Below are 15242 nucleotides of genomic sequence, written 5' to 3' on the forward strand. Positions count from 1 at the left end.
TTAGGTAAATAAATTTGAAACATTTTTGGATCTATAGCAATTGCTTCTCACAAACCTGTACACATGTTCATTTATAAATTTGTGTGTGTGTGTGTGTGTGCATATTTGTAAACATATAAGCATATATGCATAAACATGTAGGTCTGTGTGTGCTCATGTTTTGAATCATCTTCAAAATACTCTTGGCATTTTTTTTCAAGTGAACCAATCACTGTTTTAAATTCGTTAAAATCTGTTCTAAATATGCATACATAAACACTTCCATAGCTTTTAGAATAACAGAGTATTCACGAAAGTACAGATCTGTGTATTTATTAACCAGAACAGTCATTTCCTCATTAGAACAACAAACACTATTAAAAACTGTAAGCTTAACAAAACTTACCTGAGTTAAGGGTTCTACTGACCCAATGTAAGTGTCTGGACGGAGGAGGATGTGTTCAAGCTGAGTCTTTTTCTGGTAAACTCTCTCAACAGACATCTTCTTTGAAGTATCATTCTTATTAATGCTTTCAGATTCTTCCTTTTTTGAAGCATTGATCTGATTATCAAATAAAGTCTAAAAAAAAAAAAAATCAACCCAACTCATTTAATCTGCCACTCTTTCAAGATATAAACAAATGCTGACAGATTTAAATTACAATCAAAACTTGTCATGTAATTTAAAAGTTAAATTTTCAGATGCATTAAGATCAAGCTATCTTATCAACAGAAATAACTCAATAGATTCTACTACAGTTTCCTACCAAATTTTGCATTTTCAGACTCTCTTAACTTGTTAAACAGGATGAACCACATGAAGGTAGCAACAGTGTGTCACAAAAGACATACCCCTCCTCAGGTTAAGTACTGACAACATCCATTTTGTGCTTAAACATTTGATTCCAAACTAGTGAATACCATTCTGCATAATGAGAGTATTATCTTAAATTTTAGTTCAGACAATTTGATTTTCATTTAGTGAAGCTTAAGAAACATTATAATGCATCCCTATGGCTTTTTGCCTAGGGTATACCAGCTATAATTTACATCCTCCACTCATTTTACTGAAGTAATTAAACCTGATAAAATTCTCAGTTTATAATGTTTTATTATGAAATAAGTCAATGAGTTTAAGAATACAGAAGCACATAGGTTAGTGTCAGAATGCATACCAGATTTCCGCAGAAATTGTGGGTGGAGAGGACGAAGAGTATTTGGTGGAGGAACATACAGTATTACAGAAAACTAATCCACTTTCAGGGAAGGATAAAATGATTTAGTAATTTGGGGCATCTTTCAGCAAATTTTTCCTGATGACATTAACATCTCCTTCCCATTGAACAAACACCACACAAAAGAAAAAGATAAAATCTCTAAGAGTAATTGAATCTTGAAAACCCCTTTCTGAGCCAGTAAGGGTGTATCTATCAAGCAGCTAAACATGACATTTTACAGCACACTTTCTTACCTGTAAACTGGAATTCTCTTAAAAGCATGAATAAACAGAACTTGAACTTATATGACATATTTGCCTGGCTGGCAGACATAAAAGGAAGATAAATTGTATCATCATCTACCTCTCTCTCTTACACTGAGTTTGAAGCAGATGTTAAAATAGTGATGTACATCAGTAGACAAATAATGACAAAAAAAGCCACTTGCCACTCAAGTAAATATTTTATGCCCATTTAGGTGTTCCCAGCAAGTCTAAATATAAAGTAGATATATGCTAAATACTAATCCTAGATTAACTAGTCACCATGCAAACTTTTCAGCTAGAAGTGTCATCAGTGCTCTCTCAATCTAGCCCTTGTCACAGCCCAAGATAGCACTGAAAGTAAAGGGTAAGAAAGCATAAACTAGTATATAGTAACAAGTACACACACATAATGAAGGATGCCAGACTTGCGCTAACAACTTCAGCAAATCCAAAGAGGCCAGACACCAACCTGTAACATACAATGAACAAGGGCGATTCTCCCCGATTATTCCAATTTGTCTACTTCAACTTCTATATGCTCTTTTTCCTCTTAGGAAGCAGAGAAATCAAACATTTTGCTCTATTCAGAACAAGTTATCTTTCTTCTCTGGGCTTGGAGATCTCCACTGGAGACATTTTTCCAGTGTATTTATGGAAACACTGCCAAATACATACTTTGCAAATCTTTGAGACAAGCAGATTGCGAGTACCAATGACAACAACAGCCAACTGTTATACAGCAAGTGAATTTGAAGAGGTCAAACAAGAACTGGGTATTCTCTGCCCATCCTATAACTGACAGTGTCTGGAGTCACATGGGGAGAGAACCGAGGAGACCTCATGACCTGCACCAGGATTATACTTAACACAGATGAAATCACTGCACTAGTCCACCTAACTTTTCTTCTGTACCACATCACCTCTCCAACAGCAAAGGGAGGTCACATATTATGATTGAAAAGTTTTGGCATCCAAGTCCATTTGATTTTTGCACTGTCATTTGGTCTTAAACCACAACATACCTCTCCACAAAAAAAGGCTATCAAGAAGAAAACCAACAGGACCTTCTGAGAATAGAAAACATATATGAAAAAGGAGGAGGAAGAACAATTATAGAAGCATTGTCAGTAATTGTTATGTGAATTTTATTTAATTGGAAGTTTAGACTCTATTCACAGAACTATTTCAGTGAGTTCCACTATATATATATATACATATATATATATATATAAACATTTTTCTGACCTTACTTGCTTTATCATCTTTGTTTTAACCTATCACTCTTCTAAGACAAGACCTCATATCTAATAGGAGTCATCTTTAGCTCAGACTATCATTTATTGGTTTTATAGCTCAGTTATCACTTCTTCTAAAGGGACTACTGATCAGCAGAAGAAAACAACAAAATACTTTTCTTGTTTCAATAAACATTAATAAAGCCATGATCATGGAAGAAAACATGGGGAGTATTTCTCAGAATCAGTGGAAGTAAGAATTCAAGCAAGGGAAGGTAGGGGGAAGATAACCCGTAAAACAAGGTCAGGCAATTATTTGTGTAAAAGTTTGCTAGGATCTTGTTCAAGTGGAAAACTTCAACTTACAGAATCGCAGAATGGTTGAGGTTAGAAGGGACCTCTGGAGATCACCTAGACCAACCTCCCTGCTCCAGTAGGGTCATCCACAGCACATTGCCCAGGATTGTGTCCAGATGGCTTTTGAACATCTCCAAGGATGCAGATTCCACAACCTCTCAGGACTATTTGTTCCACTGCTCAGTCACCCTCATAGTAAAGAAGTTTCTCCTCATGTTCAGAAAATTTCCTATGTTTCAGTTTGTGCCCATTGCCTCTCATCCTATCACTGGGCTCACGGAGCACAACTGGAAAGAGTCAGGCCCCATCCTATTTATATCCTCCCTTCAGATATCTATACACATTGATAAGACTCCCCTTCAGCCTTCTCTTCTCCAGGTTGAACAGTCCCTGCTCTCTCAGCACCTCCTCATATGAGAAATGTTCCAGTCCCTTTATCATGTTAGTAGCCCTCTGCTGGACTCACTCCAGTAGTTCCATGTCTCTTTTATATTGACCCAAGCCCAGAACTGGACACAGCATTCCAGATGCAGCCTCCCCAGGACTGAGTAGAGAGGGAGGTTCATCTCCCTCAACCTGCTGGCAATGCCCTTCCTAATACAGCCCAGGATACCATTGGCCTTCTTAGCCACAAGGACACATTGCTGGCTATGGTTAACTTGTGTACCAGGACTCCCAGGTCCTTCTCCACAGAGCTGCTTTCCAACTGGTTGGCCCCCATGGGGTTATACCTTCCTAGATGCAGGACTCTGCACTTGCCTATGTTAAACTTCATGAGTTTCCTCTCTGCCCAACTCTCCAGCTTGTTGAGGTCCCTCTGATGGCAGCACAGGCTTTTGATGTACCAGCCACTCCTCCTGGTTTTGGATCATCATTAAACTTGCTGAGGGTGCGCTCAATCCCTTCATCGAGGTCACTGATAAGTAAGTTGAACAGGACTAGACCCAGTATAGGCCTCCAACTAGACTTTGCATCACTGATCACAACCCTCTGAGCTCTTATCATTCAGCCAGTTCTCAATCCACCTCACTGTCCACTCATCTAGCCTACACTTTCTGAGTTTGCCTACAAGGATGTTATGGGAGACAGTGTCAAAAATCTTGCTGAAGTCGAGGCAGACAATACCCACTACTCTCCTGTCGTCTCTCAGCCAGTCATTCCATCACAAATTCTTCCACCTAAATTCTTACACCTCAAGAGGTTTTTACTGCAGGCATGACAAGCAGCTGTCACATCACAAAATCACAGAATGAATGAGGTTGGAGGGATCTTTGGAGATCATCTAGTCCAACCTCCCTGTGCAGCCTCACCTAAAGTATGTTAGACAGGATTGCATCCAGACAGGTTTTGAATATCTCCAGAGAAGGAGACTCCACAACCTCTCTGGGCAACCTATTTCAGTGCTCTGTCACTCTCACAGTAAAGAAGTTTTTCCTCATATTCAGATAATTTCCTGTGTTTCAGTTTGTGCCTGTTGCCTCTTGTCCTGTTACTAAGCACAGCTGAAAAGGGTCTGGCCCCATCCTCTTGACACCCTCCCTTCAGATTCTTACACACACTGATAAGAACCCCCCTCAGCCTTCTCTTCTCCAGGCTGAACAAGCTCCGCTCTCTCAGCCCTTCCTCATAGGAGAGTTGTTCCAGTCCTTTCATCATCTTCGTAGCCCTCCACTGGACTCTCTCCAGCAACTCCATGTCTCTCTTGTACTGGGGAGCCCAGAACTGGACACACAATTCCAGATGTGGCTTCACCGGAGTTGAGCAGAGGGAGAGGGTTACCTCCCTTGACCTGCTGGCATTGCTCTTCGTGATGCACCCCAGGATACCATTGACCTTCTTGGCCACAAGGGCACGTTGCTGGCTCACAGTTTACTTGTCCACCAGGACTCCCAGGTCCTTCTCCACAGAGCTGCTTTCCAGCAGGTCAGACCCTGGCCTGTACTGGTGCGTGGGGTTATTCCTTCCCAGGTGCAGGACCCTGCATTTGCCCTTGTTGAACTTCATGAGGTTCCTCTCTGCCCAACTCTCCAGCCTGCCCAGGTCTCCCTGAACAGCAGCACAGCCTTCCGGTGTTATCAGCCACTCCTCCCAGTCTGGGCTCATCAGCAAACCTGCTGAGGAGGCACTCTGTCCCTGCATCCAGGTCATGAGTAAGTTGAACAAGACTGGCCCCAATACTGACCCCTGGGGGACAACCACTAGCTACATCCCAGGGTTTCATACTACATAAGGGTAGTATTCTTGTTATTGTTCTGAGCTAAAATGCTTCTACTTGTACAGCAATACTGCATCGGAGGACTAGAGTCTTACTGATACATCACAACTCAGCAATACATAAACACAGAATAAGAACTCAAATACTAGCCTACTAAAAATACACCATAATGTTCTCTAAAAGTTCTAGTTGTCTCACATCCTATTTGCAGAAAGCAGCACATTAGAAAGTCAATTTTATAACAACTGAATAAACAGGTCTAGAGAGTGAGAAATTATTACAGAAGAGCATTATTGAAACGGGATTCCTACTAGTCACTGACTTTAGTGCAAAGCTAGGAAATGCATTTGTTTTCCAGTGAAAGATGTATAGACAAGTTGCAGTTCATACTTCCAAAATTACTAGTAAAAACCATGTAGCATATCAAAACTATTTCTTTTGAGATGCTACGGACTTTTCATGCTTACAGAAGACAGAGGTCACACTTAGTCAAACTGCAGCCTAAAACTAGCTAATCCTGCAAAAGCGTCTCTCCTGAGGGGAGAGGGTATTCACTTTAATTCAGCAGCACTAAGGACCTTCTTTTACCCAACTCTCCCACGAATGATAGCTATGTTTATTACCTTTTATAATACAGCTAGTTAGAACATGATTATCATAATTTGAAATGAAAAAAAAAAAAAACCACACCAAGCATCACCATAACTCTTTTTCTTCAGAGCCAGAGATTATCACAAGAAAACACAGAAAAAGTAGTTTCATAGAACTTTAATTCTATAGTTTTTACTAACACATCACAAATATCTTTCCACTGCACTCTAAGTTATAGTTTCTGAGAGCAGTAAGGACAGATTATATGCATACAATCCTCCAAGCATAGTACACTATCTGTATACAAAAGATAATCATGTTATAAATATTCAGAATTTATTTAACATTACATACTATTGAAATACAGCATGTAAACAAAAGACAAAAAGGATTCAATTACATAAAAAGAAGTTATGCAGAGATGTGCCATATCAGAAGCCTGAAGAACTGCAAATCCCCAGCCTAGGCCTGTTCGGCTGTGCTGTGCTCCGAGACAGAAGACCAACTCTGAATTCTTGCATCTTTCAGTCTTGAATGGACATTCCTAGAGTTTGAGATTCGTTTTGGATTACTAAACGTCATTGCACTTTGATTACCAGACCACAACATAGATCTATAGACACAAACACCCTCAGTGGTCTTCCCCTTATGTTTTTCTTGGTATCTTAAAACAAAAACAAAAAAAACCCACAATGCTTTCATCTGCTGCTTTCTGCTACTCAAAATACAAGTAAATACAACAAAAAAGCCCTATTTTTAAACTGAGCAAGCACTACACTGCAATCTTGATGCTGCTGTTAAAGTGACAATCTTTTCTGTATATTCTGAAATTGTCTCAAATAGCCTGTTGCATTGTCTCCTGTATGGAAGATCTTCATATTATTATAGCTCTAAATACAGTTCTCTAAATGACACCAGCTGTAGTTTCATGAGAAAATCTCTAAAGAGAATTAATCACATGTCATTACGGATTTAAGTCTTCTGCTTCACAATAAATCACTTTAAAAAGTTATCCAGTTTTCAGAGTCTTCTTTGAAATCTTAATATGGCTAATTTTAATATGTTTTTAGATATGATATTGGACTTTCCCAACTGTCCGGTGACATAAATGAGATTTTGCAGATTCTTGATAGTCTTTCAGACAGCCTCCAGGTTGATGGCAAACATCACTGATATATTTGCATCAAAGGCATTGTCTCCACATACATTTAGTCAATAAGATGACCGTCCTCAAGTAGCTTAAAATACTGTAATACTTTGCATTGTGCATCTTTACAGACACGCCATTACTCTTTAGATCATGACTTCAGATGTAACTCTAAGGAAATTTTTTCAATTCTGAATTGACCACACATAGGGCTCAGTCTACTACATCAAAAGTTTGCCTACACTATGGTAAGCATCTCTTATTACAGTTACTGCTTTCTCTAGTTTGATTTTTTTTGCAAGTTTTGTCCTCAAAAAAAAAAAAAATCTCTCTCTTTCAATCTGCCCAACACAGATTACTGACACTCAAGAAACAGAATACTTAGTAACAGAAAAAGGAACATTACAGGCCTAAATGATTGCAGAGTTTCAGTTCTGGAGTTGTTTTTTCTAAAAAGTTTATCTAGTAGTGTGTCCACGCTATAGTCATTCTTTCCTGTTGTCTTCTCAGAGTGAGAACCTAGTTAGCCTTTAATCTGGTAGCAAAACATTCACTGTCTACTTTGAACCTCAAAATTCATATATATGGTTTTGGCCTCTTCCCCCTTTACATTTTGCAAATTTTTTTCTCCTTACACTGTTCCCTCAGAAATTTCTAAGTGTAACAGAGCATGCATGACATCTGCACGATGTCATCGATTTTTATCAGCTTTTGGTCTTCCTTTGTGTTTTGAAATTATGTTGAGTCACCATGCTGAGTTTGGTTACTTGTGCTGCAACAGCTGTACTTCAAGAAACTGTATTATAGGACATGTTTGAACTGGATAGTTTTGGCAGCCCAAAGAAGACCTACTCCTATACTCAGTTTCTAAATAGAAGAAAATAATCTGTTTCTAGGACTAAGATGGGTATAGTTTTGTCATCAGCTGCGATGTTGCCATAAATGGGTTATACATCTTTAGTCTCATGCATTAATTTTAAGCAGAAGATTTTATTTTCTTTACATATTGAAGTCCACATTGATGCAAAAATATCAAGTTAAAAATCCTGGAAAGTGTATTATTTTTCCCAAATTAAATTCACTTAATCTTGTAATAGCTTCCATCTTGCCCTCCTCCACACTCTGTAAACTGTTAAAAGAAAAAAAGTCTGCCTAGTCATTCTTTATTTCCCATAGTAAACTACAATACAAGTTGAGGTTGATGAAGAGCGGTTGATGTGGTTTTTGCCTTTTCAATGTTTGTTCTAATGACTGTGTGCTCAGAGCACAAAAAGTGAAAACAGACTGAGACACTGGAAGATTTGAAATAGAAGAAAAAGTAAGGTAAGAACTAGACTAGTATTCCTACTGTACTAGTTAAAGAGGTTTCTTGAACATATTGCTTTTAATAAAGAGAATATATCACTCCATAACAAAAAACATTGCTTTTGTGCCCATGACATACATCAATCTTTCAGCTAGCTTTTTGCCACTTCAGCACAAGCTACTTAGGTTTCTAATGAGCCCCAGTGTTTCACACATGCCTCCCCTTTTTCTACTAGGTTGAAAAAAGGGTACCTGTACTAGGACTGGAAAACAATTAGAGATGACCAACAGGAGGAATTTTCCTTTTGGCTTAGTATTTTTCTGCCTTAACTTCCTAAAAGTACTACAGGCAGCTAGCTGCCAGGATCATTCTGTTGAAAGGCAAATGCAGCCTTTGGACGTAAGAATGCAGAAACGCACATGAGCGTCCCACATTCCCTTAAATAAAATGTAGAATAAGCACATTTAGTGGGACAGGACAATAAGTCTTGAACGTAATTAAGCTGCAAATCCTGGAGAGGTTAACTAAGTAAAGGAACCTAGTGATAAGATAGATCTTCTACCACTTACTGTTCAAAACAAAACTAGCTCTTCTGAAAGAAGTAGGATACACCTCAAAACAAAAAGTTATAGGTACAGTACAGAAATTAGTGTGTAGTTTTATGGGCAACATACACTCGATTGTAGGATGGTGTTACATGTTAGATCATAAGGGCTTCTTCTTGCCTTGAAAAAAAATAGATGACTAAAATTGTTACCTGAACATTTTGCAATTTTCCCCAACAAAAAACCCTGACTGAGAATACCTCCCAACATGAAAACAAAACTGGAGGAAGTTTCAAAAGAAACCACTCTCCTGCTGTGCTTAACAAATGGTTTGGCTCTCCTGCCAAGATGAAAACACACAAAAGTAACAGTTCCCTGTTACCACAGCAAATTTGCTTAGATCATTGCACACCATTAATGATATGAACTGAATCTCTATTGCATCCTCCTCAAAGCTAGTGTAAGGAGAAAGTTCCCAACAAACTCACCCACAATCAGTCTGACTCTAGGCTAGATTAACAAGTTTTAATTTAATTCCCGTATTATTTTTCATCTCCTGCTTTGCACAATTTTCTCCAGACTCTGAAGCAACATATTACATGTAGTTATGAAGATTCAATTACAGAATAGTTTGAAAATGGTAAGATTTGCCTGATACAGACATCCGCAACAATTAATTGTTGTTGAAAGGGAAAATGCCTTCCTTCCTCCTGCTATCTTCTGCTTCTTTCACTCCATACAGTGTAATCAAACTGACCTCACAATAAACCAGTTCAAGGAGCAAAAGTAGTTTTCGCTCCCGTCTCTCATCCCTCGGAAATGCTCAGTTTTCCACTGGTTTATTTTCTTGAACAAGCATGTTGCAGAATCACATAAATGCTGCTGCAAGGAAAAGGGTAGAAACATACAGCTGGGAGAAGCTAAAACATACTTTTCAGCACATAATTATTACATTGCTTAGCTGCAACATCAAACCACATTCTTAGAATTATATAGCTTCCTCTTCCTAGTGATAATTGTGAAGTATAGCTAAAGGAAACAAATGAATAAAAGCATCACCATTCTTATTTCAGTATTTTTAGTGCATAGTATAGCAGTTGCATTCTCCATGAAATATTTGAAAAGTGAAGAACATTTTTATGCAAATACACATGTTCACTATGATTAGTTCTAACCAGAAAATTACATATACTGCTTAAATATGAAATCATTTATACTTAAAAGTTTCTACAGCAAAAGTTCTGCTTTATTTGGCACAAATTCAGATAAAATCAGTAGTACTTCAGATCCTGATCCTTATTTTCTTTAAAACAAAGTGTCTAATGTCTACCCATGCACAAATACAATTTAACTGATTTCTAATATTAAATTTTGTATTTTTCTATGAAATGTCTATATGCACAGAAAAGCCCTATTCCAATATTACATTTTCATATTGTTCATCCAACATCAAAAAGTGTTAAGTCCATGGATTCTTTGGTAACATATTAATTTTGTATTTGCATCTTTACCTATAAATCAATACACTAAAATCTCTTCAAATCTTCAGTGAAAAACATAAAATCAATTCCTTCTAACATGTCTGACTTTAGTAAGATGAGTATCATTCACTTGTAGCCGAATTCTGGAAGTTGCAAGAAAATTTTATTTTTATATATGTATATAAAACAGCTAGCTTGACTTAATATGCTCATAAAACCCTGACTGCTGACATCAAAAATTTTAAATTCATTAGTTCAGTTCAACATGGAGAAGACTCACCATATTAAGATAAACAAATGTCCTTAAAACAAACTTTAGCACAAAATTCTAATGCTAGTTCAGTATAAGTAAATTGTGAACTATCTGCCCATGACCTCTGCATTTCTAATGTTTCCAGAAAACATGTGTAGAACTCATAGTTCAAAGAACTGTTTGGCTCACTGTTTCATTAGCCAGTATATACGAATGTCCCCACTACCCAAGAAATCAGGAAGTTAATCTAGTTTTCATGTCAGTACCTTTATTAGCATCTGGTAATACCTCTTTCTACGTCAGTTTTTCCCATATTCTTGACCTTTTTAATGCTCACCCATGTCAGTTACAATGCACACTCATTTTGAATACATAAGGCAAAACATCAGGGAAAACTTGTGTGAAACTATATGACAAGAACAATATCATTACAAAAACTCTTATGTGACAGATAACTCCTCAACCACATCTCAGATTGTTCGCAGAATATAATTAGTGTTTTCCATTTGCTGATATATATATATAAAAGAATCACAGAATGCAAGTCTGTCATGTCTGAATTACATAGTGTACAAACAATTCTACAGCAAGATCTTTTTTATTCAGCTGAGCTATCTTCAGGTTAATAAGACAGCTGTAGAAAAAGCTTCAGGTTTTCCAAACAATATTGAGAGCATTCATGATGCAAGAGAATATACAGATTCAAGAAAACAGGCTAGTTTTTCAACTCTTCTCAACAAGCATAGCAACACCAAATAGAACAAGAGTCAAACTGAGAAATGCCAGAACATGTGACCAAACTCACATCTGAAAATTTTGTTCTAGGCCACATTCAGAAAGCAGTCTTTTCTAGTCAGTTTCAGGATTACTACAGTCACACTGAATTAGTAACAAGGAATAAAGAAGAGTCCAAATATCACTTAGATATTACTTATCCAACAGTACTCAGTCCTTTACTCTTTAATGGGAAAGGATCAAATTTTTGAACTCTCGTAAATGGAATAGCTATTAGTATATTAAGATTGGTATACCTTTATGCTAATTGCATGCCTAACTTGTATTAACATACTAAATACCTTTACTGTGATCCTTGAGGGTTTTTGTACTTCGTATCATATATGCTAGCCTAAAAAAAGAAGACAGTATAATAAACAATAACCATTAAAACAGACTGGTCCCCAAAAAATCTCAATCAGTGAGGGTTTTTTATTTTCATTTTAAAACTGTCCCACACATAGAACAAGCTCTATAAGTTGAAAAATAATGATCACGCTGCTCCCTCTCAGATACCACCGTTTGCTCCATAACAATATAAGCATCTACAGTGTTATCATTAGAAAGGGCTATGCCAACACATTTTCAAGCACACTAACATTTCAAAATCTATTAGTTGTCTGCCATGGTTAAAGTAAATATGGATCTAAGGCTTAAAAGAAGTAACTTGAGTTTAATTGCTTGACTCCTATTACACAACATCTGATGTTCCTCTAGAAATTTTACAAATCCTGAAATGTTTTACAAGTCTAATAAATATACTACATATTCTAGTCTCAAACCTGTAGGAAGTTTCATGAGAGAGGAACACAGGTTTGGTGTTTGACACACATTTACAGTAATTCAGAAGGGAAGGGAAGAGGAAAAAAAATACAACATACAGGTAGTAATAAGTAAAAAAGCCTGTTTCAAGGAAATGGTACCGACCACAAATACAAGGAACTTTATGCTGCCTTTTCCTGAACTCCCTCTTCACTTATTCTCCCACAAAACATTCCTATAGAAGTTACTACAAAATGCCTTTCAGGACTGCTCATTAAGAATTTTGACACTTGTAAAGACCATCAAAATTCTGCCCTTCAATCTGCAATTTCAGAATTTCATCTTGGCAGGTAGAAGAATTCACCTTCCATAAGAGTCACAACATAAAAGACTGTCATAAAACAATCTTGAATATATTTTGAGTATTTTTAGTTTCAGATGTTCAGCATTTTCATTATCTTTGTTACCTGATATTGAATGTTTATCACTTAACCAGCAAAGAAAGAAATGTCTGCATGAGTTATTCTAAAAGATTTAACTAGTATCAGGAAGAACTCATTAACAGGATACACTTCATGCCTGCTTTCCCTCAAATATCTTGGCCATCTCCCTCTTTCTCCTTCCCACCCAGCAATCCACTGGGGGGATCTTTCCCCAGCTCGATTCCTCATGGTCTCATGCATTATCCTAGTCTTGAGTTTAAGGGGAATTCCCTCCCAGGTCTGCTTGATGATCAGAAAAGATTAACTGCTTACCTTCTTGCAGCAAGTTTCACTTTATTCCAAGATTGTGGCCTAATAGTTCAAATATTGCATGAAAATACTAAACTACAGTGCTGGTGGAAAAGACATTAAGCTAGCAGCACTAGTGTACGATGAAAAACACTACCCCTGCTGCACAAAGGCAAAACCCTGAATAGCTGCAAGAGCTGAAGTGTTTGACACACACTCCCGGCCAACTATATCAGATGGTCTAATAAAAGATGGGGGTTTTTCCTACTCACCTTTCTATGCTTGTTTCTTTGCATCATCATGGGTATACAAATACTAAAGGAGTAAATGTAAAATGGAAGTGTTCACGCACTACCGCTTTATCTTCCCAAAAAAAGTCAAAATGCTCCAGCGCTATCAAGAGACCAAATAACTGCTTTGCAATGTCTCCAGTGGAGCTCACACACTACGAATTTGTCGTAGGTAAAGATGCTTTTTGGAGACTGATGCTAGTATCATAACTGTTCCTACAGAAATGCTACATATTAAGTTTCTTGGTTGCAAGATTTTTCTTTTTCCTACTTTATCTTGGCTTCTGTTGAAAACAACTTCTACAGTTCCGTCATGACAATAAAATACTGTTCCTTGCTCTTTCCTTGAAGATTCTTTCACTGCCTGATAAAGCTGGACTGAGCTTTTGTCACTTCACTATGGCAGACATTTGTCCAGTTTTTCCATACATTTATTCTCCTCACAAATAAATAACATCTTAAGCAAGGAACAAGAAGCCTAACTAGCTCTACTCATTCAATAAAAGAGTGCAAGAAATCAGTATCTCTTTATGATACACAGCTTCCTGTGCTTAGTATCTCATTTGCTGTTCAACCTCATAGATCAGGAAAAACACACATACTGGATCAAACAATCCAATTCTCTTCTGCATCTTTTGTCCCCCTCCTCCTCCTCTTCAGGAATCTTTTAAAATTATGTCTAGTAAAGGAAAACTTAGATCTGATGTTTAGATCTAAAACCTTTCAAATATGTTCTAATTTAAGCAGCCTTTACACAAGCTTTGTTAATGTTCCTTTTTTCCTTCTTGTAGAAAAAGAAAACTGCTTAGATGTATAGTGTAACAAATATTCAGATTTATTATTTTAACGAAGTAAAAAATTAAGTTGTACTTAAATTTACTTCAGTGCCAAACTGCCTTTATATGTAAATTGGAACTATATTAAGTTCACAACACTAAATAACACATTACATTACTTTAAAATAGTTTTATTAAACTAGATATGCTGATATAATAGAAGTTTAACATGCACTTCAAAACAATTTAAAAAATTTTTTTTAAAGTAAAAGCATCCGCAATTATATTAGACATGCTTTTAAAGCTAGTAGATATGATCCTCACTGATTAGAAAAAACTTCCCATTTTTCACATCAACCTTCTCTTTACTCATTACTGAACTACCTGAAGAAAACGTTAAGAATGTATTTTCTGTACAAAAAGCTAAAATGAATAAAGAATTGGCCTATCACTTTAATTACAGTTTTAAATAGTAACTCATTACTTCTGAGAACTATTTTCAGCTACATTTATAAAGACACCATGCTTTTGGTATTTCTAATCTTTACACCTTCAAACGTTGTTAGAACTTAAATTACATTTTCAATTAGAATACTTCCATTTTATATGTCTTAATATTCAATTCAGTATTTAAGTTTAGGACTTTTTTTTATTAAAATACATTCTTCAAAAATACTTGGGCTTCACTATACGTACTTGAGAGGGAATCACTAAGTCTCCAAACACACATTTTCCAACACAGGCATCTTCACAGAATTATCCATATTTAGAATAAGAACAATTTTTGCTCAGTCAACTTTTGAAAGTTTTCAAACCACCTCTTCAGAGCAGAATAATATTTTCTTTCTAGATGACTTAAAAGAACTTTACTGTTTTAAATGACCCATGTTGAGGAAAATTACATTTCCAAATACCAGTTTTCATTTCCAGATCCTCCTTCTCTCCCCTTTACAGTGATTTTGATTTCTTAAGTAAAATCTAACAGAGAAACCTTAAAACAAGAAGAGCTCTCATTTCAGGAGCTTACACTTTCCTACCTTGAAATTTTAAGCAAAGTAACACAGATAATGCAACCAAAATGACAGGAGATCTCTCAATCTTTTCAAAACCACAATAACAAAACCAGCAATTTCAATACTGAAAAAAAAATCATTCCCAGGAATCATTTGTATCCCTAAGTTATGGATGGTAGTTGCTGCTTTTAATTAATTCTAAACATGTATTTGGAGATGGCTTTTGCATATAGACACACAAGATGATTTACTGTGGCAAAAAATCCACTTCTGAAAAATAAGACTCCATGAATATAAGACATCA

At 36.6% G+C, this 15242-nt stretch overlaps 1 protein-coding gene across 2 annotated transcripts in view; it reads right to left on the reverse strand.

Moving 5' to 3' along the window:
- The window catches only part of TOP2B (DNA topoisomerase II beta), a 79317-nt gene that overhangs the window by 57511 nt on the left and 6564 nt on the right, over positions 1–15242 (reverse strand). For both annotated transcript variants that reach the window (XM_062569330.1, XM_062569329.1), the window contains exon 2: positions 386–559. In XM_062569330.1, the coding sequence (XP_062425314.1) occupies positions 386–559 (174 nt within the window). The remainder of the gene's footprint in view (positions 1–385; positions 560–15242) is intronic.

Source organism: Rhea pennata, chromosome 2 (genome assembly GCF_028389875.1).
Source record: "Rhea pennata isolate bPtePen1 chromosome 2, bPtePen1.pri, whole genome shotgun sequence".
NCBI classification, from domain to species: domain Eukaryota; kingdom Metazoa; phylum Chordata; class Aves; order Rheiformes; family Rheidae; genus Rhea; species Rhea pennata.